The sequence below is a fragment of the Ammospiza nelsoni genome, chromosome 22 (assembly GCF_027579445.1).
Source record: "Ammospiza nelsoni isolate bAmmNel1 chromosome 22, bAmmNel1.pri, whole genome shotgun sequence".
NCBI classification, from domain to species: Eukaryota; Metazoa; Chordata; class Aves; order Passeriformes; family Passerellidae; genus Ammospiza; species Ammospiza nelsoni.
The window spans coordinates 1,237,887-1,263,865 of NC_080654.1; the positions used below are offsets into that span (position 1 = coordinate 1,237,887).

General features: G+C 48.4%; 2 protein-coding genes across 3 annotated transcripts in view; one reads left to right on the forward strand and one right to left on the reverse strand.

The window, feature by feature from the left end:
* The window catches only part of PEX14 (peroxisomal biogenesis factor 14), a gene marked incomplete at its 5' end in the record, with an annotated part of 66,128 nt that extends 63,802 nt beyond the window's left edge, over positions 1-2,326 (forward strand). The window contains one exon of the mRNA XM_059487710.1: positions 499-2,326. Coding sequence (XP_059343693.1) covers positions 499-961 — 463 coding nt within the window. The remainder of the gene's footprint in view (positions 1-498) is intronic.
* Positions 2,327-11,124: 8,798 nt separating this feature from the next.
* The window catches only part of CASZ1 (castor zinc finger 1), a 60,644-nt gene continuing 45,789 nt past the window's right edge, over positions 11,125-25,979 (reverse strand). Inside the window, exons 12-19 of one of the 2 annotated variants that reach the window (XM_059487467.1) lie at positions 24,122-24,244; positions 23,270-23,605; positions 22,411-22,609; positions 21,720-21,891; positions 20,050-20,198; positions 18,507-18,741; positions 16,809-17,102; positions 11,125-13,598 (exon numbers count right to left, since the gene is read on the reverse strand). In XM_059487467.1, coding sequence (XP_059343450.1) covers positions 12,343-13,598; positions 16,809-17,102; positions 18,507-18,741; positions 20,050-20,198; positions 21,720-21,891; positions 22,411-22,609; positions 23,270-23,605; positions 24,122-24,244 — 2,764 coding nt within the window. In that variant the 3' untranslated portion in view covers positions 11,125-12,342. The remainder of the gene's footprint in view (positions 13,599-16,808; positions 17,103-18,506; positions 18,742-20,049; positions 20,199-21,719; positions 21,892-22,410; positions 22,610-23,269; positions 23,606-24,121; positions 24,245-25,979) is intronic. The other variant, XM_059487468.1, reaches the window with a different exon arrangement.

The window sequence follows — 25,979 nt, forward strand, 5'->3', positions numbered from 1 at the left end:
AGGGCCTGGCCCAAACATGTAAAGTGCCTGCTGGAACTGGGAGAAAGGCTCTGGATTGCAATGAGCCAGAATGCAATAGTGGTGTAGCACAGTGAGGTGAGAGCCAGGTGGTGAAATTCCCTGGCTCAGGCACCTGGTGTGTCTGACTTCTTCCTCCAGTGGGAATTTTTCTGTACCAATTAATTAGTGATTGTCTTAAAAAGGGACACCCATGTCTTTTCACAGGCAGCATTCCTGAGTGCTGGCTTACTTTGTGAAATTGGCCAAATCAGATCATTTTAGTGCTTCAGACTGCCCAGCTGGGATATTTTCCTTGTGTGCAGGCTCGATTGCTGAGTGCTTGTAAAGCACTTTAAGAATCTCTCTGGAGAAGTGAAGTGGCCTTGGTTTTGCTCATTTATGGCAAAGAGACTTACAGTTTGAGTCTTGCTGAAACCCCTCAGTATTTATAACAAAAGCCCCTCTCTTTCCTTTTCCTTGCCTCCTGCCCTCCCCCAGGAGGCAGTTCCCTCCCTCCCCTTCAGCTCCCAAGATCCCGTCGTGGCAGATCCCGGTGAAGCCGAGCTCACCCTCCAACCCTGTCGTTGCCAACCACAACAGCAGCAGTGACATCTCACCCGTCAGCAACGAGTCCACCACGTCCTCCCCCGTGAAGGAGAGCCACAGCCCCGAGGGCTCCAAGGTCAGCTGCCACCTGCTCAGCCCCGAGGAGGCCACCAAGGCCATCGACGTCACCAGCCAGGTGCGCATGGAGGTGCAGGGGGAGGAGGAGAAGCGGGAAACCAAAGGGAACGACGAGGAGGAAGAGGACGATGAGGATGATGATGTTAGCCATGTGGATGAGGAGGAATGTCTGGGTGTGCAGACTGAGGACCGGCGAGGAGGGGATGGGCAGATTAATGAGCAGGTGGAAAAGCTACGGAGACCCGAGGGGGCCAGCAACGAGAACGAGATTGACTAAGGCACCCTGGCTGCTGCTGCTGCTGCTGCTGCTGCACATCTCCCCCAGCCTGCTGCACTGTCCCACTGCCTCTCCCATTTCGTGGAGAGAACAGCTACCATTCCCTGCAGTGATCCCCCCTTGATTGACCTCGAGCAGGGTCGTGATTGCTCGCTGAACAGCCCCATTGCCCTGTTTCAGCACAGGGCTTTGCAGCCTTGCAGTGGCTCCTTCTCCCCGCCCAGCCTTCCTCCCTGAGCTGGGGTCACTGCAGACCGATGGCCTTACCATGCACCACACTGCAGAGTACGCCCTCTTACAGAAGCAGTTGGCCTCTTGCTGCATCCTAGAGCCCTTCTATCCAATTTCAGAAACCAGTCTGTCCTGAGCTCCTTGATTTCGCAAGCCTTTAATCCCACATAAGGCCCAACCAGTTCTCTGTTTCCCAAAATAACCCTGTTTTATTTCTCAAACTACTTGATACTCTTGCAAAAAAAAACAACAACCCAACAAACCAAAAAAACCCCACCAGAACATTTTAACCTCAAATTCCTCACCAGATCTCAGTCTTGGCTCTTCCAAGCTTTATGCCAAGCCTCAAATTGCTGAAACTACCTAGCATGTAAAAACACTAAATTTCTGTGGGGTTCAAAGAATGCTATTTCCACTCCACATGCTTACATTCATCAGAGTGGCCTGTTGGTAGGGACCAAGTCCAGGTGAAATCCATGAGAACAGGTGGCTTTGTTGATGATTGCTCCCCAGTAAAAGGCTTTAGAAGAAGCTGACTCCACTCATCCCAATTATTACCCTTCCTTCTCCAAAGACAGGGAGCTCACATCAGTTTTTGACATCTTCTATTTTATTTGTAGCTGCCCTGAATGAAAGAATGAATGAACAAATGAATGGGGTGAAATCAGATGCTGAAATAGTTGGTTAATCCTGAATACTTGCAATGGTTTTTGGCCTTTTTTTCTCCCCTAAATGAGAAGAAAAATGATCATAAATGATACCTCTCCAGTGACAGGCACCTGCTTCAGCAAAGCAGTCTCTCTAGCAGAGAGAACAGCTCCAGTTCTGAGGTTTAACCACTGGCCCTTCTTGCCCAGTCCTTTTTTCTTTTTTGCCCTGTTGGGCCATACACAAACCAGTGAATTTTAAACCTCTGGCAGTTTGCAGCATTGTGTTTGCAGCTGGTGAAGTGGTGGTGTCCAATGATCCTATTCACTGCATCAGAGCATCCTAGCAGAGCAATTCTTGTACCAACTGAGTCTCACTGTCCTCACCAAGCAAGTGTGCTCGTCTGTGTGATCATGTATAGATTTCAAATATAAAATATGATTGTATATAATTGTAATAAATATGAGTTACCACTATTTAACACCAGGTTATTGCTGTATTACTGTGGCTCTTATTTTTGGGAGAAATATGCATGTGGGGTGGTCAAGGGAGGAGAAAGGGAGGGTTACAGACCTCTGGTCCTTCTCAAATGTTTTCCATGGGACATTTGTGGTTGTTTTTCTGCCTGCTCCTGGGCAGATCAGCAGGAGGCAGTGGTGTGAGCGTGAGGCACTGCACAGAGCTGCAGGAGCTGGTGCAGGGCTGGGCTGGATGTGCCCCCGGGTGCAGGGCAGTTCCTCTGTGCCTCTGCCCCCAGCAGGAGGCCCTGCAGGGTGGGGAATGCAGCTCCCCCTGCTCCTTGCACCGGCAGCAGGAGGTGCTGAAGGGAGCCTGTGAGATATGCCACGGCCCCTCGGTGTTATCTGCGGGAGGGAATGCTGTGCTGGGTCCCATGACTGCTCTGACCCTGCCATCCCAGCCCAGAAGCCACCGAGGGAGAGAGATGGTGTGCAGCAAGTAAATGGTAGCTACTACAGTCCCATCATTGTTCAGCAGCAGGATTTGGCTCCCTTCTGAAAAATGAGGGATTTACTTGATTCCCAAGTATTTGGGTGTCTGGTACACAGTGACATTTTCCTGCTCGGGGGAGTGAAAGGGACCTTCATATTACTGTATTTAGACCTGCTGCTGAATGTGATGATTTCTCATGCCTTAAATGGACGAATATCTTCCCCAGGAGTGGGTGAGTGTGTGTGTGTCTCTCTCTCCCTCTCAGCCTCTCTCTCCACTGTTTAACGTTCACAAAGAACGTCACGTTTAGCTAAAACAGGGCAAATTTGAAAGTGTTTAAAAAGAAAGGCTTTTCTTAAGAGATGACACTTTTCATTTCTCCAAGCCAGGAATCCTTGTGAAGAGAAAACACAACAACACAGGGATGTGATGAAAAAGTATTGTCCTGCCTGTATACATTTTATATACATAGAAGGTTTTGAAAATAGAAAGTGCCTGGACAACAGCAGTTGGTGAAATGTGGAAAATATGTTGCTGAGGTATGTGCCTTGCAGAGTGACTTACAGGGTTTATAGTACAAGCATCCCTGCAGGTTCATTTTCCCCCCTTTTCCTCCATGTTGCCAGTGTTCAATTCATTTACCCCAGGAGTAAAAGGCAGTTTCCTTTAACTGCTCTCCTCTGTCTTTAGTTTTTCTTTCTTAGTAACTTACCAGTTCTGTAGGTTTTCTGTATATTTGTGTCAGTTCTAAAGTTTTTCCTTTCTCCAACCTGATGAGTCCCAGAAAACCCCATCAAGGCCACTGTTTCTCAAAATATGTAACTCTGTGCCTCTGGCTGTTGATGGGGTGCTTTTGTATTTGTTGAAGAGATCCAACCAAGCAGCAGAGAATTTGTAAGAAGCCAGACCTTCTAACTGCAGGTACAGTCATGAATCACAAGTTCTGTTCCTCTGTGTTGTGTTCCTCCTCTTTCCAGCATAGCAGCAGCTGCAGGAAGAGGATTTTGGTCCTTGTAGCCTGACTACTCATTTTTTTCTTCTTTTTTTTTTTGTTAGAAACAAGCTTCTTAGCTCAGCTGCCCTGTGAAATGCTTACCCCACTGTTGGCACTGGAAGTGGCATCCTGTTAACTGAAAGATGACCAGGTAGAGAACCTTTTATCTGCAGAATGAGACAGCAGCAGCTCCCCTCCACCTGGCTTATTCAAGTGCTGTTTTGCTGTGTACTCTGTTTTACACAGGAATAAGAATAACACAGCAGAGAGTTGGGTTCAGTGGGTTCCTAACATGGTTTCTATAGGTCTTTAATAACATATAAAAAACCAGGTGGAGGGAGCTTCCTCTGGACAGTGTCATCTGCTACATCCCAGTGAATGCCTGGCACCCTGTGCTTTCTCCTGGAGGAAACAATATCAGACTGGTACTTCTCAGTAATTTGGAAGGTGAAACAAGGGAAATTATTTGCCTAAAGGTACAGGAGAGAGCTTCCAGCTTTCTTCATTTTCCCTTTTACTGTCATATCCCCAGGCCTTCTTCAGGAGCCAGCCTGGATGGGCACCTTTGGAGCTGTGTCCACCTGTTATTCTGGTGAAAGGGTGGCTCTCACCACTTCTCATGCTCCTATGAAGAATATATAAAAAATGGAAATGTTCTTAGGGTGAGTTTTGGGGTATCAGGGAGAGGGAAGATGGAGATCAGGGCCTGACTTCTCCACTTGCTGTGCAGTACAAGCTGCATGCTTTTAGATTGAGGGGCTGGCATGGTCTGTCCCAGATCAGGGAAAAAAACAATCCCATCCCCAAAAGGGAGCAAGCACTAACCTAATAAAGGCACCAGCTGGACGAAGGGAAAACCATCTCTTTGGAGAGAAAAAAAAAAAAAAAAACAAAACCCAACCTCCTTTCTTTAGAAAAATAATATATTTCATCCAAATAAGGTAAAAATATTTGAAATGGGGCAGAAGTGAGCACTAGGCAGCATCTGTCAGGCCCTTTCTGAAAAGGGGAAGATTATTAAAACTCAATTACAATTTATTTCTGTAAAGTCTTTCAGGCTAAAAATCTCCCCAAATGCTTTGCAAGGACTGCTCAGGGATTACTTACAGTATGGAGCCTCCTAGAACAACACCCTGCTTTTTTTACCAAGCCCCCTCTTTTCTGCATCTGCTGAAGGAACTCATCCTTCAGGGTTTTATTTTGTTTCTTCTATGTTTGTGCAAATAATGAGAGATGTTTTATGATGCTGGCTGCAAGAACAGCCTGAAGAGGAATAGGAGAGTGACGCTGTATTTTTTATTGGTTTAGGTGAAATACTTGCTTTTCTTTGGGACTGTGTCTCCTGTGTGATAAGGTGATTGGCTGGGTAGGGCTGATTCAGAGGATGGAGAAGTACAACTGCCTTGTTTGTTGCCTATTTCTCTTTCTCTGGCTGTCACTCTGCCAGGCTGCTTGCCTGTGTCTTTGCTTGGCAAGGCTGGTGTGTGCAGCATCCTGCTCGTGTCTGCCTTTCACCTCCCCTCATGTCTCTCTCCTCATGCTCCTTCCTTTCCAACACCTCCCAGACTGCTGCCAGCTTTGTCCCTCTGCTTCTGGAGCTGCCACTGAGGTTTGTGTGTGCACAGCAAGAGCAACACCTGTCTAAATTAATTTCTTTAACTGATTTAGTTAAACCAGAGCAAATTCTGGGGTGGACATTCTTCCATCTCTTTGAGCAGATTTGCTTTCCTTAAGCAGTTTCAACTTTGTGAATGCACTAAGGACTGGGTGCTAAATGCTGCAGCTTTCCTGGATAGATGAATTATTCCTGGACTGTTAACAGCAGGTTCCATGTGAGCCTGTTTGTCTGCTGACCTGCCTGCTTTTTTGCAGCAATATCAACACTTCCATGGCAGCAGCAGCAGATTTTGGGTGTGAGATGGAGCTTGGGACTCCCTCTTGCTTCACAGACTCTTCTGTTTGCTGGAACAAGCCTGGTGCAGCCTCCAATTGGAAAATCCCACTATTGCATCTCTTTCTTGCCTTCTTTTCCCCCCCAGATCTGAAAACTGCAGGCAGAACCTGCTAATCTGTGTGAGAAAATGGGGAATTGTGGGGGACACCCCTGGCAGGGGGATGTGGAGGGGACGTGGAGGGGCTGCAGCTGTGCCAGCCCTGGGCTGGGTGGGCACAGCAGGGGCATCGGTGCCTCAGGGCACAGCTGGAGCCCTGGTGGCTGCCTTGTGGGCACAGCTGGCTCCTCCCCAGGTGTGACCTGCAGGGATGGCACCTGCCCACTGGATGAAGGCACTGCTTCCCTCCCAGGGCTGTCTCACTGCTCTGGCCATGGACCAGGGGTCTCAGCTGTGCCCAGTTCAGCTGTCAGCTGCAGAGCTCTGGGCTTCAGGCACAGCCTGGCCCTGTCCTGGCACCCCAGGCCGGGGCTGTGGGGCTGTGGCAGCTGTGGGGCTCAGGGCAGGGGCTGTGGCTGCCACAGCCCTGTGGGGAGGGAGGGAAGGGGCAGGAACAGCTCTGCCTGCCTGTCAGATAAATCTTCAGCTGTTTACTTAAATCCTCAGTGTTTCTTCATTTGTTTGTTTAAGAGTTTTCCTGCCAAAAAAGAGCAAAAGGAAGCAGGGAAGCTGCCTCTGTTGGCCACCCTTCCTCAGCTAGGATGGGCAAGAGCAGGACTGGGGCAAGGACACCCTGCCTTGCTCTGGGTCTGCTTCAGGATGGACCATGTTCCCATCTCCTGGGCAACGCCTGACCCTTGTGAGGGAAGCGTTTGAGGGACTCAGTGAGCCCACTTCTTCCCCCAGGGCTGGTGTCAAGGACTTGTCATCCCTTCCAGCATCTCCTTTACCTACAAATAAATCCCTTTTCCCTCTTTGCCCTCACCCATTTGGTAAGGTTTCCATGTGACAGTGTCTGCCACAGACGACTCAAAGGCAGGTGCAATAGCAGCAGCAACTGCCCCATTCTTGTCTTGACATTAGGACAAGTGACCTTGCCTGGTGTCTGCTGCTTCCCAGGGCTTCCCAGGGGCAGGGCAGTGGCTGCAGGGCAGTGGTTGCAGGGCTGTGGTTGCAGGGCAGTGGTTGCAGGGCTGTGGCTGCAGGGCAGTGGCTGCAGGGCTGTGGTTGCAGGGCAGTGGTTGCAGGGCTGTGGTTGCAGGGCAGTGGCTGCAGGGCTGTGGCTGCAGGGCAGTGGCTGCAGGGCTGTGGTTGCAGGGCAGTGGCTGCAGGACTGCACTATCACCACCTGCAAGGGCTTGGAACGAATGCAGTAGTGGGACTTTGATTTGTTGAGCTTGCACCTTCTCCCACAGCTCAGCCATTCCTTTATGAAGTCCAGTCAGTCCCACTGAGGAAAGACAGGTTCCAGCAAAAGCCTTCCAGCAACGAATTGTGCTGTTCCTGTCCCCTGTCCCCACCTGGAAACAAGGCCATTTAAATATTCCATGTGCTGCGGGCAGAGCTCCAGTGAGAACAAACCTCTGGGCTCCAGGGTTGGCTTAGGAGCATGTTCAGATAATGACATCTGAAAACAGGACGGCTGGGAGCTGCAGCAGAGCAGCAAGGGGGCTTTGAAAGAGAGAGGACTCTAATCCTCCCTGCTAATAAGGAGGCAGCTGCTGCCAGTGCACCAGGCTTGGCAGGCACTGCTCTGCTGCTCCAGGGCCTCTGATGGTGGCAGAGGCACAAAGCCCCAGCTGCTCCATGGGGCTGGGCAAGAGCCACACGGGCAGGGGAAACAAGAATTTCCACAAGCAGGGGCTGCCTGGTGCCTGTCCTGCTTCGTCATTCCACCACCTCCTCAAGCAACAAGACAACTCGATCACTTACAACTTTGGGTTTTTTTTTTTCCAGTTTTTATTGAGTGAAAATGTCAAACCTTGCATCAGTCATGCAAAAAAAAAAAAAATCAAATAAATAAAACACATATATTAAATTTCTAATAGCACTAAATTCAAGTGGAAAAATATTCAGTTCTTAATAACGCAGGTGCTGAAGAGACCAGATTCAAGTAAATCAGAGCACACCATCCTGTTTAGGGTGTTTTTTTTCACTTTCTGCATTTTTGTCTCAAAACCTATATATATATCTATATATCTATATATATGTATATACATATAGATATATACACACACACATATATATGTGCATACATATTATTTTTATATTTATATATATACACATACATATTTATAAAACATTAAAAAGAGCATTGGTGGTTCAAGCATTTATTTTCCCCCCTCCCCTATGGAAAGAAAAAAACAACAACAAAACAAAATAAAATTACACATTTAAAATTCAAAATGAGCTAGCAATGGCTTATAGTCCTAGTGTGCAATATGGATATTACAAAAGGCTAGAATCCTCCCTCATTGTCTTTTTTTTTAATTTTTGTTTTTTAAAGTTGGTTTTTTTTTTTTGCTACATTGGAAATTTTTTTTTTTAAATTTTTTTTTCTTTATAAAATTCCTTCCACGCAGACTTTAATCCAGTTGAGTTCGTGGCTAGAATGAACAATCTAGTCAATAGTTTTTATTTAATTTTTTTGCTCTTCAGCAGTGAATGGTAGCAGAATCAGGAGGGTCCATCTCAAGGTTTATTACTGTTTGGTTTTTATCTTGTTTTGGACAAAACAGTTCCATTTCCTCTCTCCTCTTTCCTCTTCTTATAGAGCCAGTTGAATCTCCCTCTCTTTCTCTGGTCATTCTTTAGACCATCCCATTGGTATGAGAGCTTGGAATGACAAACCACCTGCTCTGATGGGGCGTTGGGCTGTTGTTCAGAAAAGCACTTAAGCTCGGGCTTAAACCTGGGCCCACTCAGACTCTTCTGCTTAAGGGTTTTGCTGAATTAAAGCCTGAACATGGCAGAATAAAAAGTTGGGTTCAACTTTCTTTTGTTGTTGTTGCAAACAGAGACAGTGTACGAGTGTCACAGGAGCAGGGCTGGGAGAGGACGGGGCCGGGCTGGCCGGGGCCACCTTCAGCAGGGACAGAGCCTCAGTCCCTGCCCAGCTCCCGGGGTGACACCAGAGGGGACAGAGCCTGGGAGAGGGCTGAGATGTCAGGGAGAAGGAGGGGGCCTGGGGGGAGAAAATGGTGTGCATAGATAAACACGGGCCCTTCTGGCACACTCAGCCCCACGGGGACCCTGCCCAGTGCGGCCGGAGCCACTGCACATCCCTCACATCCACCCCTCACATCCACCCCTCACATCCACCCCTCACATCCATCCCTCACATCCATCCCTCACATCCATCCCACATCCATCCCACATCCATCCCTCACATCCACCCCTCACATCCACCCCTCACATCCACCCCTCACATCCATCCCACATCCATCCCACATCCACCCCTCACATCCACCCCTCACATCCATCCCTCACATCCATCCCTCACATCCATCCCACATCCACCCCTCACATCCATCCCTCACATCCACCCCTCACATCCACCCCTCACATCCATCCCTCACATCCACCCCTCACATCCATCCCTCACATCCACCCCTCACATCCACCCCTCACATCCATCCCTCACATCCACCCCTCACATCCACCCCTCACATCCATCCCTCACATCCACCCCTCACATCCATCCCTCACATCCACCCCTCACATCCACCCCTCACATCCATCCCTCACATCCACCCCTCACATCCACCCCTCACATCCATCCCTCACCTCTCTCAGCCCTTCCTCCTCACGCTGCCGTGCAGGGCTCAGCCCGGGGGGCTGGGGACAGGTGGGACCCCGTGTCCCAGGGCAGGGACAGTGGCCAGGGCTGCCCCTGGCTCCCTGTGCCCTCCAGGAGGGCTCAGCCCTGCTCCCACGCTCACTGACAGAGATCCTGGTGGTTTTGGCGGTACAAAATAATCACATCTGCTTTGCAAGATGTGGCTTGTGTTAATCTAAGGATTCCTCCTGGAGCCCATCACCATACTATCTAAGTAGCTGAACACAGGGAAAATGTACAAGTACAGAACCTGCAGCAAATGCTAGTAAAGTAAAATCTTTTTTGCCCCATCCCATTTTGAGAAATTCCAGGGCATCATTCCATCACTCTGCCCCAGGAACATGAGCTTCATTCTATTCAAGAATGGGGTTGTGCTAGGAAACACACAGCTGAGGGTAGGGGATATACCAAACAAAACAAAAACAAACAAACAACAAAAAAAACCCCTATAAAAATAAAAGCCACACAAATAGCTGATAGAGGAAAAGAACTCCAAAGAATTAAATAAACTACAAACTAGTGATAATATTTCATTTGTTTTCATTTGTTTCATCTCTACAAAATTCAAGTTAGAGTTCGGAATCGTGCAGGTCCGGTCAGTGCTGGGAGTGTGAAGTCAGCCTCAAACCACAGCATTAAGGCCCCCCTCCCCTGCCACCCCTACAAACATACACTACATTGAAAGAGAGAAAAAAAAAAAAAAAAAGGGAAAAAAAAAAGAGAAAAAAAAAAAGGAGAAAAAAAATTGCACACAATTAACCATATGTAAGGGCTATCCAGAAGGCAGGTGACACCTCCCCCTCCACCCCTTGGCATTGGTGGTTTCTCTTTTGTTCTATATATAGTAATAACCTTTACAGGAAAAATACTGTACAACTTTTTTTTTTTCCTTTCCTTTTGAAACATTAGCTGAACATTCTGTCCCCACATTTACACAGCTGAGCTGCTTGTTTATAAATCAGACCTGATCTGCACCAGTTCCTTAGGGAAATAACCAAAAAAAAAAAAAAAAGCAACCTAAATTTCTTGAGGCCTTTATCTGTTCAGAGAGAAAACAAATCCTGGGGATCCCTTCGAGCTGAAGTGCTCATGGAGCTGAGGAGGGGAGAGGGTGCCTGCACGGTATAAAAAAAATGCATTTTTATTTTTTTTTAAAAAAGGACAAAGCTCAGACTAATCCGGTATACTTTAAAACTGGCACCAAAATAACGATCAGAATTAATTCATACTAGTCCTTCTGGTGCCCTGGTGTGTGCAGACAAGCCCTTTGAGGCTCAGGCAAGGATTTGGGGTCAGACAGCTCCTGCGGCACCTGGCAGAGCCCGGGACAGTGTCCTGTAGTGTGCGTCCCAGGCCAGGCCAGGCCAGGAGGGGACAGCAGCGAAGAGCCCGGGCAGAGCCCAGGCTGCTGGAGGGGCAGCGAGGGCTCCTGCAGTGCCCGGGCCTCACCCTGCAGCCGCTGCCCAGGGCTCCAGGCGGGTCTGGCACTGCACATGGCAGTGGGACAGCAGGGAGAGCAGCAGGGAGAGCAGCAGGGAGAGCAGGGACTGCAGGGCACGGCTGGCACGGCTGGCAGGGCAGGGCAGGGCTGGGCCGTCCCCTCCCCAGCCCTGAGCTGAGCAGGGCACCCCCTGCCACAGTCACCTGAGATCTGTCACACACCGGGGCCGGCACTGCCCGCAGCAGGGCTGGCAGGGACTGTCCTGCTCCCTGTCCCCAGGCTGCTGCAGTGACCAGGACGCTCCTGTGCTGCACACGGGGCAGGGGCAGCTCGCGGCCTCCTGAGATGGGGATACTGAAGCACCACAAAAACGCCTCACCTCCGCAGAGAGGAAGCACCTAGGGGTTGGGGTGAGATGGAACTGGATGGCAGAGTAACCCCAGTCCTCCAGTGAGACAGACCCTTTAAACTGCCTGCTGTGTTCTTCCCAGGTTACTTCAGCTAAATCCCTACAGCCAGAACAGCAGGGATGAGGAGAGGTGTCCTACAGAGAAAGTGTAGACTGAGAAAGTTTTACAATATAAATAGCATTCAAAATTATTATCATTAACAGTAAAAAGGATCTGGAAGAACAGAGGAGTGTCCCATTCCCACCCCTACTCATTCATTAATGCATCCTCATTTATGTGACAATAAATACCCACTCCCACCCTGGCTGTCTGATGCCATTTAATGCTGGAGAAAGAAGGGGGAAGGGTGGAGAGAGAGAGAGAGAGAGCACACTCCTCACCCCCTCCTTCCCACTGGCAAAAGCTGAGCTACTTGTCTTTGTGACACCAATTCCTTTAATTTTATATATGTGTGTGTGTGTACATTATATAGAGAGACACACACACAAATATATATTTCTAAAATTCATTACCTCTTGTTCCCACCCACCCCCCTCCAAGAAGTGGAGATTATTATTATTATCGTACAACTGAAAACATGGAAAAATAAAACCCAGAAAGAAAATTGGGGGGATAGAGCCCCACCCATAAAAAAGGGTCCCCAGATGGGCACAGGCCCCACGCACCGTGCAGGGAGCAAGGAAAGTAGTGGGTACCCTCAGGGTTCGTGTCCATATAAAGGGTATTTTTTTTGCTGCATCCTGCCCCCTTGTTCCAGGATCTGTAGAATGGAGTGATGCAGCACCAGTCCTGCTGCCAACTGATCTCTTCTGGAGCCTGGGGAGGAGCAGGGGTTTCCTTCCTTCCTCTCTCTCATCTGTGGCACGGAGTTCGTTTTTCATTTGCCATCCCCATCTTTGTTCTTGCCTTATACGGGGTCCTCTTAGTAAATCTGTGTAAGGGAAAAACCAAACCACTGCCGCTGCTGTCTCTAGGATTAGGGAGAAGCTGCTGGAGCAACGGTGGAGGCTGAGGCAGCAGCCGGGGCTGGAGCAGGGGCAGGAGCTGGGGCTGGAGTGAGGGCTGGCTCGCCCTGAGGCCTGGAAGCATCGCCGTGGTCTGTGGAAGAAGCACCCTCCTCTGGCTCTCCGTCTTCTTTAGCGGCCAGGCCCTCAGGGTCCGGCAGCGATTCTTCAGAATCCGTGTTCAGGTCTTCCTCCTCCTCATCCTCCTCATCGTCATCGTCGTCATCCTCCTCTTCATCATCCTCCTCCTCTTCATTCATCTCCTCCTCATCGTCCTCCTCATCCTCTTGGGAGGAGTCGTCCTCGTCCTCCCCGTCCCCGGCGCCCGGAGCCGCTGCGCTCCTCTCGGGGGCCGCGGCCCCGGCCCTGCTGGGGGACGGGCCCTCGGTGGGCTCTGCCTGCTTCTTGCTGAGGTCCAGCGAGTCATTGAGGCCCACGCCGGCCGCGTTCTGCAGGAAGAACAGCGAGCTGTTGTTGTCAGTGCTGAGGTTGAGCGAACTGTCCAGGTTGATGGAAGAGTTCTGGATATCGTACTCGAGAGTGGAGTGGGCGAGGCCCTCGGGGCCGGGAGAGATGGCAGGCAGCTCCCCTCGCTCCTGCTTCTCGTGTTTGCGCTTGTGAGAGTCCATCTGAGACATGCCCACCACCGTGTGCTTGCAGCCGGGGTAGGTGCAGTGGAAGTGGGAGCATTTGAGTTTGTACTTGCAGTCAGGCACCTCGCAGTCCACGCTGGAGCTGAACTGGCAGAAGCCGGCGGCGCTGATCACGTCCTGCTTGCCGTGGTGCTTGCGGTGCGCCGTCACCTTGGTGCTGTCGGTGCAGCGGAAGCCGCAGCGCAGACAGTGGAAGTGTGTGCTATTGCCAGAGAACTGACAGTCTGGGAAGTTACAGCTCAGTGAAGACTTGAAGCGTTTGAAATCATCCAATACTAGGTTGTCAACACGGTCGTGGTGCTGGGCGTGCTTGTACATGTGGGTACGGCCGCAGAACTTGTAGCCACAGTTCTCCCGTGTGCAGTGGTAGTGGGTAACCTTGAGAGAGAACTGGCAGCTCGAGTCCTTGCAGTCCTCGTAGAGGTCATAGCGCCGAAAGCCCTCCAGCATCATCCCTTCGTCCAGCATCTTGCGTGAGGACGCGGTCTTGCGGCGCTTGCCAAACGGGGACATGTCCTCAATAATCCAGAAACGCTTCTTGGCCCCCGAGGCAGTTGGCATAGTGATGGTGTTCCCTGAGGAGAGAAAGCGCAGGGCGGTGTTGCTGACAGCCAGGTCTCTGCATCTCCCCGCCGTCCTGGCAAGCTCAGTGTTTGCCAAGACACAATGCTGCAAATGTTCCCAGCCCAGCTCGTCCCTCGAGCTCCCAGCGAGCCTCAGCTCCAGGACTTGGGTAGCTGATGCCTGCTGGACATCACTTCCTCAGTTTTCAGCACATCCTGCCCTGTCTCTGATTCTGCTCTGGCAAACCTGATCTTGTACGCATGTTAACTGTTACTTCTCTGGTTTGCTACTTTCACAGTTTCTCTTGCTGCTTAACCTTATCTCTAGTCCCTTTTTCCTCAAATCAGAACAGGGAGGAGCTAACTCGTTCCAGTCCAAGGACTGAGGTGTGTCACTGTAGTTCACTGGGGTGGTAAAAAGAGCTGCAGTGCTAAAAGCTGGTACGTGTGCACTGTTTTCCCCTACCCAGGCTCTTGTGATACTCTACAATTGCCAAGGACAGGCAGGAAGTGAAGGAAGATCCCGTGCGTGATGAAAACTGCAGCGGGGGGGGTGTGGAAATTTATAGAAACAGGATGGACTTTGGCCAGGAGACTGCAACATCCCTCACTGTAATGAGCCCACATATTACAATGAGTGCACTTAGAAAGACAGATGGACAGATGTTCAATGGGGCTAATTCTCATCATCACTAGCCAGTGGACTCTGAGAGAAAATACCAGCTCTGCAACATTCCCTTGGGTCTCAAAAATTCCACTATGCCCCTAGTATAAATAAAGATCCCTCATCTATCTTCCCCTTTGATTCACAGGGCCAGCATAACTGGCTAGTGCTCACGTCCCCCAGGATCACACTGACATCAAAGACACGACCTCAATCTATCTATTAACTTTTTTCTTCTCTGCTGGCTGTTTCCAGAATCAACACACAATCTCCATTATCAACATGCAGCACAGACAAGGTTGGAGGCAAGAATTTCTCACCAGGTGCAGAACTGTGAGTGTAATTAGAAATTATAGCTTGCAACCAACACATACTTTTTTTTTTTTTACTCTCTCCCTGCTGAAACTGCCATCTTTTTAAATGAAGCCCAGTTTGTGACACACAGGGCAGGGGGCCTGAGAACCTAGAGCAGTTTCCATCCTGGTCTGGGGGGCTGAAGGGACAGTCAGTTGTACGGCATTGCTTCCTTTTGGGCAGGTGCACAGAATTACAGGTGACAACTCCTCGGTGACCCCCTTCAAGAGAGGGCGGTGACGCTGAAGGAAAGCTCCCACACTCCCAATGGAGGGGTGCCAGGAACCTCCTCTCCCACATGGCTGGGCCCTACAGTTTGTGGGATAAGCAAAGAACAAAAGGTTTTTCCACACCATTTGTGACTGGCTCTCGTGCTCAGACTCAGGACAGCAGCTCAGGGCGTCCATGGTGACACCACCTGAGTGACACAGTGCAAACTGCACGCTGAGGCTGATTTCACCAGCTACCACTGAAAGAATCACTTTCTGTCACTGGAGATTTGAAATTGGCAGGCTCTTAACTACAGAATCTGTGACCAATTTGCTCTCTGCTCCCCCCTAAACATCTGGCATTGAAAATCCAGTTCTCCACTTCCAGCCAACTCATGTAAGTGCAGTGGTGCCTAGACAAGTCGCTGCTGTCCAGATTAACTCTGTTTAATAAAATTACAGCCAAACCATCAAGTTCCTTGCAATAATTAATTAATGCTCATATTGTCTGTCTTTGGACGGGAATATGGGATAACCCATCTTAAAGAAAAGACTCTGGATGGGAAATAAATAGAATTTAAATTTTACCTGTTTAAAACTCTGTAGCTACACAGCTTTTAAAATAGTTCAAACGGATGTGCTTAAAACTTTAATTGAAAACCAATTCTGTTTTCTCATCCAGGTAAAGTTTTGGAGTAAGGGCATAATGAAGAGAGATGACACCTTGGTGCACTCTCCTCTTTTGCCAAAGTTCAGTCCCTGCCCCCTGTGAAAGGCTACAAGCCTCCATGGATGTGATCCCCACCAAATCTCAGTGGTAAATGTTTTCCATAAGGTTATTTCTTTAACCACTAATAATGTCAGCATTCACCAAACTATACCAAGGTAAAAACAAAAGACAGTTAAAAATGTTTGATTAGAGGAAGCACAGCACAAGGTTAAAAATGTTTCAGGCTGCATGCAGTTCAGTTAAAAAAGAAGCAAAGACAGAGTTTCTTGTGAATTTTGTTAATTGGCACACACTCATCTGGACAAGGCAGGGATCCTTCTCCTGCCAGGTCTCTTGAGAAAAACCTATGAACTGGAGTTGGAAACCTGTGAAGTTGGTCCTCCAGCCATAATCCCAACCTTCGACCTTGGATTTACACATTACTGAAACTGGCAGGAAGAATGACTGGGACATTTGAAGGCTGCCAGAAGCCTCGTAAGTGTGAACTTGAGGCACAAAGATGTCCTTAATTAACTAGAAAAGAGCTAGGAGTTGAGAAAAGAAGCCAAAAATGAGACACACCCTAAAAGCCATTCCCAGATGGAATGAGAATACCCAGCCTGAGACATCTCTGATCTTAGTCACACATGGGAATCATGGCAGCCTAAATCTGAAATCTATCTGTATTTTCTGCAGCTGATTAGAGCCTTGATAAATAACGAGTGTGAGAAACAGCTCAACCTGTCTGATGCTGTCGTCCTGTGACACTGCCTGTACTTCACTCCTCATCCTGGCAAGGCACCCCTGAACTTGGTGGCGTTTGCAAGATCAGCTGGAGCACAGGACCTGAATCAGACATTCACCTGTGCAGCACACTAGAGCAGGCACTGGCTTGGGTGGCCTGGAAGATCTAACCAGGATCTAAGTCCCATTAATGCCACACGAGCAGAAGTTTGCTCTGTGGCCACTTTGAGGTTACCAAGACACTGACAATGCACGTTAACTGTGGGTTTTGTTAGGTTTTTCTCATAGTTAGGAACTGGTGGCAATTGCTCTCAGTCATTCATCCAAATGCCCGTGAATGGTTTGCTGTGGTTTGCTTCCCCTTGGTTACTGTGTCAGCAAGGAAAAGGAGCAGGCACGGACGGGCCCTGGGGTAACACCTGCCAAGGCACAGAGTGACCTCTGCTGCTCTGCCCGCCCAAAGGCGCAGGGCAAAACCGTGGGCAGGGTGAGAGGGGACAGAGCTGGGCACGGGACACGGAGAGAAAGCAAACAAGTGTTACCTGCTGCATCCTGCACTAAGGGAACGTCACTTTTTACTGGAGTTGGAGTGGCAACGATGGGCGAGAACCCAGCGGTGCTGGCGGCAGGCATGGCAATGCCTCTGCTGGCTCCCAGCGTGGCACTGAGCAGGGAGTACGAGAGACACGAGGGAGAGAACAGGTAGGGCAGGGTGGGCAGGGGAGACCTAAGCAGGGCTTGTGAGAAAGATGGAGGCAGAGATGGTGGTGGAGGCTGTGCTGCAGTGTGGGTGGCATCATCGGCAGCGGCAGGAGCGGTAGAAGGAGCCAGGCAGCCTGGAGAATGTGGAGAGAAAAAAAAAAAGCAGGAAAAAAAAAAAAAAAAAAAAGGAAAAAAAGGAAAAGAAAGGAAAAAACGATAAAACAGAACCAAACAAAAAACCCCAAAAAAACCAAGAAACAAAAGAACTGAAATGAGAACCCAAGAGCAGAAGCAATACGATGGAAATGGAAAATACATTCACAAATGTATGAAACAGAACTGCAACAGAGAAGAAACAGAAGGTGAGGAATTGACAGCACCAGGAAGAGGAGAGTTGTCTCTGCAGGAGGTAAGGTGCCTTTATGGCATGGGGGAAGAGACACAGGCTTTCAGGCAGGAATTCTGGATTCATTTGGTCATTCTGCTCCTTGCTCATCTGTAGGGCTGCTGCCTGCTTCAGTTCCCAGCTGAAAGGGTGCTCTGGCTCCTGGGGCAGGTGGAGCTGCTCCCTGCCTGGAGAGCAGTGGGGGCATTTCCTACACCTGGGCCACAACTGGCACAGAAGAGTGTGCCAGGAACCAGTGCCCCACAGAACCCTCTGGAGGTGCCATAATGTCGTGGGGCCAGTGCCACGACCCAGCAGTGCTCCTACAACCTGACTGCTGTGGTGGCCTTTAACTGGGGGGGGTGGGGAAGAAAACTAGGAAAATGTGTATGGAATTAAAGCAAACTGAGGCAGCCTATGCAGAATATCCCACTAAACCCTGGGAAGGTACAGCTGAGAGACCCCTGGTCATCACTCTATGATGGCAGAATTCCTACCAGGTATCTGACTCCTGGTGAGTTGAGCCTGTAATGCAGGGCAGGGGGAGATGATCTGCATGATCCTGGCAAACAGGGCAGGAACTTGCTTTCCAAAAGAGGGGATGAAGGGGGACTGCTCTGTGCAACTGCACAAAGTGGAACAAGAGTTCTTGGGTGAGGAAGGGAGCTCAGGGAGCTGCTTTTAGATGTGGCTTTCTGAAGATGTGATAGGTTTTATCCCCTGTGTATGTCAATCTGCTGTTGTACTTCACCAGTACAATAAATGCCTGACTTTGGATGCTGCTTGAGGAAATACAAAGAGGTACCAGAGAAAATTCCAAGTACAGAAGGGGCCCACAGCTCTTTTTTTCTGTTCTTTTTTTCTTTTTTTTAAAAGTCAACTAGTAAAATATACCCAACTCCAAGACCCAGGATAAAAACCTCTCTTAATGGGAGGACAAAGGTATACTGCTATGTTCCTGGATACTTGAGGTATATATTTTGATGGACCTCTTCTCTCAGGTGCTGGAGAGAGCTGGATTAGTGTGAGGCACTACTCAAGTTGGCACAGTGTGTATTTTAGGGTGCAACTGTCCCTTGGCCTCTTTTGATGAGTTTATCTGCCAGGAGAGCAGGCAGCTGGGGATCCCTTTCACACACAGCCTCTCCCTTACCTGCTGATGTACTCTCATTGCCCACGGGAGTGCTGGAGCAGCTGCGGTCCATGTTGGAGGACTCAGAGGAGATGCCCCCAGGGCTGCAGCCAGTGTAATCCATGTACTCTTCTGTTTCAGTGTCCATCATGCTTGGGGGTCCCTGAAAGGAAGCTGGGGTTCCTGATGAGGCTGGGCTGGGTGCCATGCTGCCAACCTGGGGGAGATTTTCATTTCTTGGAGTGTGGCCAATAACCTGCAGCAGGAAAACAGGACGGGGACTTTCACACCAAAAGCAAGACACCAGGACCAAACCCATCTGTCTGCACGTTTATCTCCCTCTGCCACAGCTCGTGGGGCATGGCTGGCACGTGCTTGTGATGGAACCCGTGGCACTGGGGCCAGAGCAGGACTCCTCCTGGAGCTCAGAGCATTGAAGCTGGCACAGGCACCCTGGTATGTGAATTGTGCTGCACTGGGGAGCTGGGAGTGTTAATCTTGGCACCAGCATCCTGGTGTGTGGCTTCTGATGTGTTCCCAAAGAGGAGGTGTTAATGTTGGCATTGCCCCCTCACCCTGGGGGTCCTGCTGCAGTCAGATGCTGGAACCATGCCTGAGCTCAGTGCTGAGCCCCTGAAAGATGCAGGTTAAACACAGCATTTTCTGCCCAGTGTGCACTACAATTCTTAGGGTTAGACTCAGCATGTGCTAGAAGAGTAGTGAAGACAAATTTTTTGTTGAATCTTCCTAAGTCTGATTCTTGTACCTAAACTTTTTATTAGAGACCAAAAGCTGCCACAACAGCAACACCAGTTCCTCAGCATCTGTGAACTCCTTAAATCCAACAGCACTAGACTTGAACAGTTCACTTACTGGCAGTAGTTAATAACTAACAGGGACCTCTTATTCCCATGTTGTGGAATGAAAGAGGGTTCTCATCTTGCTTCTACAGATGGTCTCTTCTGATTTCCATACACCAGATGATGTTCTTAGGGTCAGATCAGCCACAGGCATTTAAATAAAGACAGCTTGTTTCATCTACCAAATCAATGGCAGATGAAACAACTAAAGGATAAGAGCAAGTGAGAGGTGGCAGGGATGCTGTCCTTTGGAGCAGCAGCTCAGTGCTGCAGCTGAAACTCTTCCATTCCACACCTAATCTGCCAGCTGCTCTCTGTCTTAGTAAAGCAGCAATTGCATCACTCTGCTACTTCCTGAGAGAGGAGAGGGAATGCCCCAACTAAATCCACATCAATAAGGGAAGAGAAATGTCAAGATTGGTATTTCTCCCATCCTAGGTAAATTCTTTATATGTAACAGGAAATATCTGCTTTAACCAGCACATTCAATTCCTCCATATCCTAAGCACGTTAATTTTAATAAGCCAACTGTATATATTGAAAGAGCTGGGAGAGAGTGCAAGTTGTAAATATGAGTATTTCAGTGTTATCCTTCTCAATATTTTTCTGCAAATTCACAAGGAAAAACTGTTTGCACTAAGCAATGCTTTGCAATCAATGCTTATCATCTTTACTCATCTACAGCTTCAACAACGAGGTGTTACCTGAGTAGGAACACGATCAAAGTTCTTCCCCAGCATCCTCCTCATGTGCTTCCTGGCATGGGATGTCATTTGGTGCTTGAGCAGGAAGGAGAACTGGCAGCCCTCTCGGATGCAGTGGAAGTGGCTGTTCACCTGGTTGTATTTGCAGCCTGCAGACACAAAACCCACATTTATGTTGCACATGAAGGTTCTGAGAGGGAGCAGGACCAGCGGGAAGATGATTGGAAAGAACATTATCAGTGGCCATGGGTTATTCAGGAACAGTCTTAATGAAAAAAACCAAACTCACAATCTACTGCCTGCTGAGCAACTGCAAGAGAGGATTACAGTGTACAGAGATCTAAGAGCTCAGCCTAGTCCCATCCCTCTTTGTGCCATTATAAAGGAAGGAACATTGCCATTACATCTGGTAGTGCCTAATGCTCTTCAGTCTTAGCTAGTGCCTTTTCTTTTACAACAAGAACAAAACCAGGACATTTAGCTGTATCACAGAAACTGCAATCAAAATACATGCTCATAATTAGATTAGAAATGAAAAGTTCTTTTTTTTCCCCCCTCTAACTGTGCTCTCAGAACACCAGTCTCATATCAACTCTAGGTCTGGACAGTGTGTGTGCTCTGGTTAGACAGGAATGAGCCAGAAGTGTTTATTGCCACTCCAAAGCTGTTGTGCAATAGGGGCAGCTACTGAACAACAGCAATTCCTCTGGGTTCTGGCACAGAGCACTCCACACGTTCTGCTCCTCGTGGCCACAGCCACGCGTGCCAGGCGAGCACAAACCGTGAAGGGACAATCCCAAACAGCCACACTGCAGAGCTGAGAGACAGTGGCTTGTCATAGCTCAAACACAGCTACATCAGTGATCAGGATCTGCTGTTTTCCATCCTCCCTTGCCATATGCACAGAGGTAGAGACCTACAGACAGGCTCACTTTTTTACTCATCTATCTACAGCCATCCACCTTTATTTATATATGTATGTTTCACCTCTCTCTCCCCAGTCATGCACACTTACACAATTCTACACACAGAAACATACATTGAAAATACCTATCATGTTTCTTCAGAAACATTCACAGCCCTTAAAACAGGCCAGTGCTTTCTGCACCTGCTGTCTATAAATGCACAACATAAACCCCAGGGATGTACACACGCAGAAATGAGTCCACATGTTGGTAAAACCATACACACCTACACCATCCCACCAAGCCACCTCTATCTATGCAGGCAAACGCAGGGTGCTGGCTAAATGTGTGTCCACTGCACAGCAGGGCCAGCCCACAAATGCACATGGTGCTGGATGCAGGTACCCCACGCACCCCATCCCTCCCAAACCAAACGCTGATGACACGTGCAGAGTGCCAAACAGCAAACACACACACAAAAAGGCTTTGACAATTAGATAAAAAGAAGAAAAAAGAGGAAGCTTTATGTCCAGACAAATTCGTATATACAATTCTGTATAGTACAGTCTCTATTAATTTAGCTTGAGTCTATTTGTGAAAACATGCTTCAACCAGACAGACCAAGAACTGCTTTATGTTTTGTTGCCTTTCTTGTTTAGTGATTTAATGACCAAATACCTCTTAAGCATAACGTGCAGGTTCTGACTTACGACATCCTTGGCCTGGACGTGGGACACGCCACACGAGAAACTGAGCAAAACTCACCTAGTCTGCCACATTCTTCCCGCTTGGTGAAATACTTGAAGCCGTTGGCTGCCCTCCTCTCTGCCTTCTCGTGCTTTTTGACGTGCCAGGGCAGCTTGGTGGTGATGTTGGTGACGAAGAAGCAGCCGGGGCGCAGGCAGTGGTAATGGCCTCGCATGCGGAACTCACAGTGCTGCAGGGGAGCACACAGGGATGGGGCTCTAAACAAATGCACTCCCAACTGCCTGCTGCTAGTGCTGACCCCTCTGATGTGGCACAGGGGCCTGCACTGATACTCTAGATCCCATCTTATCTTCCACAACCTGCCCTGCATCTTGTTCTCTTTCGAGTCTTTTTACATTGCTGTCGTGTACTCTGTAATACACTATTCTCTGTTGAGATATCTTAAAGCTTACTCATGGCTTTCCCTGGATTCATCACAGATCTTTATTCTATTTCATCTTATGTCTCTCAGATTATTCTCATTCCCTTGTCCACTTCACCCAAGTCAAAAATACACAAAAGCATCATGATTTCCCATTTGATAAAACCCAAATGTTTTTCCAGACCACATAATTATGACTTCCATGGTTCTGTAGTAACGCCAATAAAGCCACACACAGCCTCACTTCCTGCTGGAGAGTCAGTCTACCTGATCCTTCATCTCCTGCTCCCCAGTCCTGCCAGAACACTGCTCTGGAATGGCTCTTACCTGGTTTGGACAGAGACACTGCAGGGAGTAGTAAGCAAACTGGTCTCGCACATTCACCAGATTATTGTTGGGGTTGATGTGGTCCAGGCAGTGGGATTCTGCTTTGCCAGAGGTTTTGCACACATACTTGCAGTTCCCAAAGAGACAGTGGAAGTGGAATTTGTTGGCGTACTTGCAGTCTGTTGCCAAGCAGGGATCACTGGAACACATCCAAAACACAATCATCACCTTCACTCATTTCACACATTTGTTTCTTTGCCAAGATTTAATTCAAGGGGAGCCCAGCTGAAGCCTCTGTTCCAAACATGGCCCACAGATTTCCCATAGCTACCTTCCTCTTCAGGGAAATTGAGGCTGGCAACACTACTACAATTCCTACAATTCCACTTTTCCAATTTAAAGTTAAAAGGAAACACAACTCTTGAGCGTGGCCACTGCAGGATGCCAGGGCTCCCCTGCTCTGACAAGACCAGCACTGCCCCTCTCTCAGCTAATGGGTTTGGTGCCTTCCACCCCCACTCAGGGCACGAAATTCTGGCCCAATAACCCTTTATTGTCAAACATTCTGCAAAGACACCTCTAATTCTGCACAGCTCTCACAAGGGACAAAACAGGGATCAGTGATAAATAGATCACCAAGTTTATTTATCTTCTAAACTCATGCTTAAAATTGTTCTCAGATGCACCCAAAAACCTTAAAGTATTTCCTAGACTTCACAGAAATAATTTTTCTGTGAAGCCAAGCCCAGAGTACTTTCTGGGCAGGTTTCTCAGTGGGTGAGCAGAAGTGTGGTATTGCAGCTCTGAGGAAAGGTTGGCTGGGGAGGACAGAAGGAGGCAAATGGTAGCTCAAACTTACTTCTCCTGGAACTGAAGAAATCCAGGTTTGACCTGAGGCTTGGCATTCTCCAGGGAAGTCGTTGCCAAGGGTGAAGCTGCCAGGTTAGGCACTGATGCTGGGATCTGAGGCATCTGGGGTATGGTTGAAGCCAGCTGTTTCCAAGCAAGTAGTGTGGGAGCAGAGGGCATAGCAGCTGGATTGGGAGTGGGCACCTCAAGGGCAGGAGCACTGGCCATGGTGGCAGAAGCAGCAGATGGTGATGAAGGGGCCAGTGAAGCTTTATTCTCTGCAGCAGTTGAGAAGGGAGACTCAGAGTTGCTTTTCACAGTTCCACCTTCAGTTCGGAAGTGAAAACTGCAAAACACGACACCAATTCAGACATAAATCCTTGACCATTTCATGTAATTTGATTAAACACCAACAAGAATGTGGCAGGAACCTGTAAACAAATTGGTGTGGATAAATCCTAAAAGGGGCTCTGCAGACTTTGAAGTAAGACTTAGGCCCATCCTAAAATCATCAATGAAGAGAAGGGGAATCATTAGGATGGGTGGAGACAGGTGCCAAACCTTAAAATTAGAGAAATTCCAGAATCACTGCAGTCACTGAGAATAGCTGTGGGGCAGCTTCCCAGGGCTGCTGGGAGAAGCCAGACATTTCCTGCTCACAGGGAAGCATCCAACAGGAGACACCAACCATGCTAGCAGATCTGTGTTAAAATCTGCAACAACCCCTGCAGACTCAGGCAAGTGAATGGCCACACTCATGGAAGCCTTACTCATTCTTTACTGGGACATTCCATTGCCTCAAAAGGCACCTGGGGTGCTCTTGAACTGCAGGGCTTTCCCTGCCCCCTGCTCTCCCACTCACTTGGCGTGCTTGATGGCTCCATCCAGGGTGCTGAAGAGGGCTCCACATTCCTCCACCACGCAGTGGAAATGCACCTTGTGCAGGAAGTCACACTGGGCATCACAGAAATCCTTGGTACCAAACCTGGCCAAAGCAGACAAGCAGACATCTCAGAAAAGGTCCCAGGAGAGAAGTGGAGTTGGAACAGACATTATTTCTGTATTTACAACTCTATTAGCATTCCCACAAACAACAGTAATTCTAGATCCAGAATCCACCCCTGGATAGGAGGGCATCTCTCAGATGGGAGAGATGAAGCATCCTCTAAGCAGCAATTACAGAAATACTGCACAGCACCATCCCTGATGTACAGAACAACAACTCTGCCATGCAAAGCCCAGAGCAAAACCCACCACGTTATCCAAGATATGTCTTGTGCCATCTTGGAGCAAATGGCCAAGAGGGCAAAACCAGCTCAGCGTGGTGTCGCTGCTCACCCACTGCTGAGATTCTCTGGACTTTGTAAGTGCAGCACAAATACCTGTGATTTCAGGAAACTCCAGAATCACAGGGAATCAAGAAAACAAGCAAGAAACACTGGCAGGAAGGATTTGAAACTTAACAAGGGAATGTTGCATAATTAAGGTACAACAAACTACAGTTGCTCTGATGAGCAGGAAAGCAAGAAACAAACAGCAGCCTGTATGGTCCCAGGAGGGACCTCTCACCAAAGGGAGGGTAAAGGAAAGAGAAAAAACTTGTACTGGAGAAGGAAGGTCTGTGGATGTACAATGTGCGCTGTCAGTTATGGCTTGCAGGGAGAAAAGGAAGGAAAGTAATTGTGGGGTAAGAGGGAAGAAAGCACGTTATTGCAGACTAAAGGGGCTGTTTCATCAGAGACAAGAAGTGCTGAGCCTAGAGAGAAGGCCTCCCACAAAAAGGGAGGTGATGAGTCAAAAATGGCTGCATTGTAAAATTTGCTTTGGATGAGGAAACTAAAGACAAAGCAGAGAATTTGGGATGTAGTGAAGACCTTCTAGAAGAGCAGATGAAGGGACTCATTCGAAAAATACAAATCAGTCAGTCTGGATGATGTATGTCCTGAAGTGCAATGGAAATTAACTCCCAAACTGATTACATTACCATTTGCTGGTTTTTAAGCCATAGAGAAGTGGGAGGTACTACATAAGTGGAAAAAAAAAAAAGAAATTAAACAGTCAAGGTACTGGTTCTTTGAGGGGAAAAAGAAAAGACAAGTCATCTTTGGCAATTATCATACCTCTGGCCTTAACTTCTCCTTCTAGTAAAGTAATGGAACAAATATTAAGAGGGAGGAGAAAATCATTAAACATCTAGAGGATAAAGGAACCATGAGCAATAAACAGCATCAGGATTATAAAGAATAAATCTTGCCAGACAAATTTAATTGCTTTTTTTGATAGAATTACAAAATTAGTGGATGAAGGGATGCAATATATTTGGATTTTAGTAAAGCATTTGATTCAGTCTTGCATATGCTTAGAATGAATTCCAATTGGCCTGGATGTAATGCCACCTCATGGCTTGAAACTGGCTGAGGGACCATAAACAAAGGCTGATGACAACCAGCACCACACTGAGCTGGGAGGAGGAGGCATTGTGTGAGTGCTGAGAGGAGGACTTGGGTTAGTCTGAGTTTATTTAACATCTTAATTAGTAATCTAGGAGTAAACAGCGTGTTTATGAAATTCACAAAGATACTAAACTGGGAGGAGGTGGCAATAACAGTGCAAGAGGGGGAAAAGAGCACAGAGAGGTTCAGCAAGACAAGGGGGAGCGTTCAGAACAGGAGAATCGTGTTTGGAAACACACAACAAATACACGTGGGTGTGGGCATGTT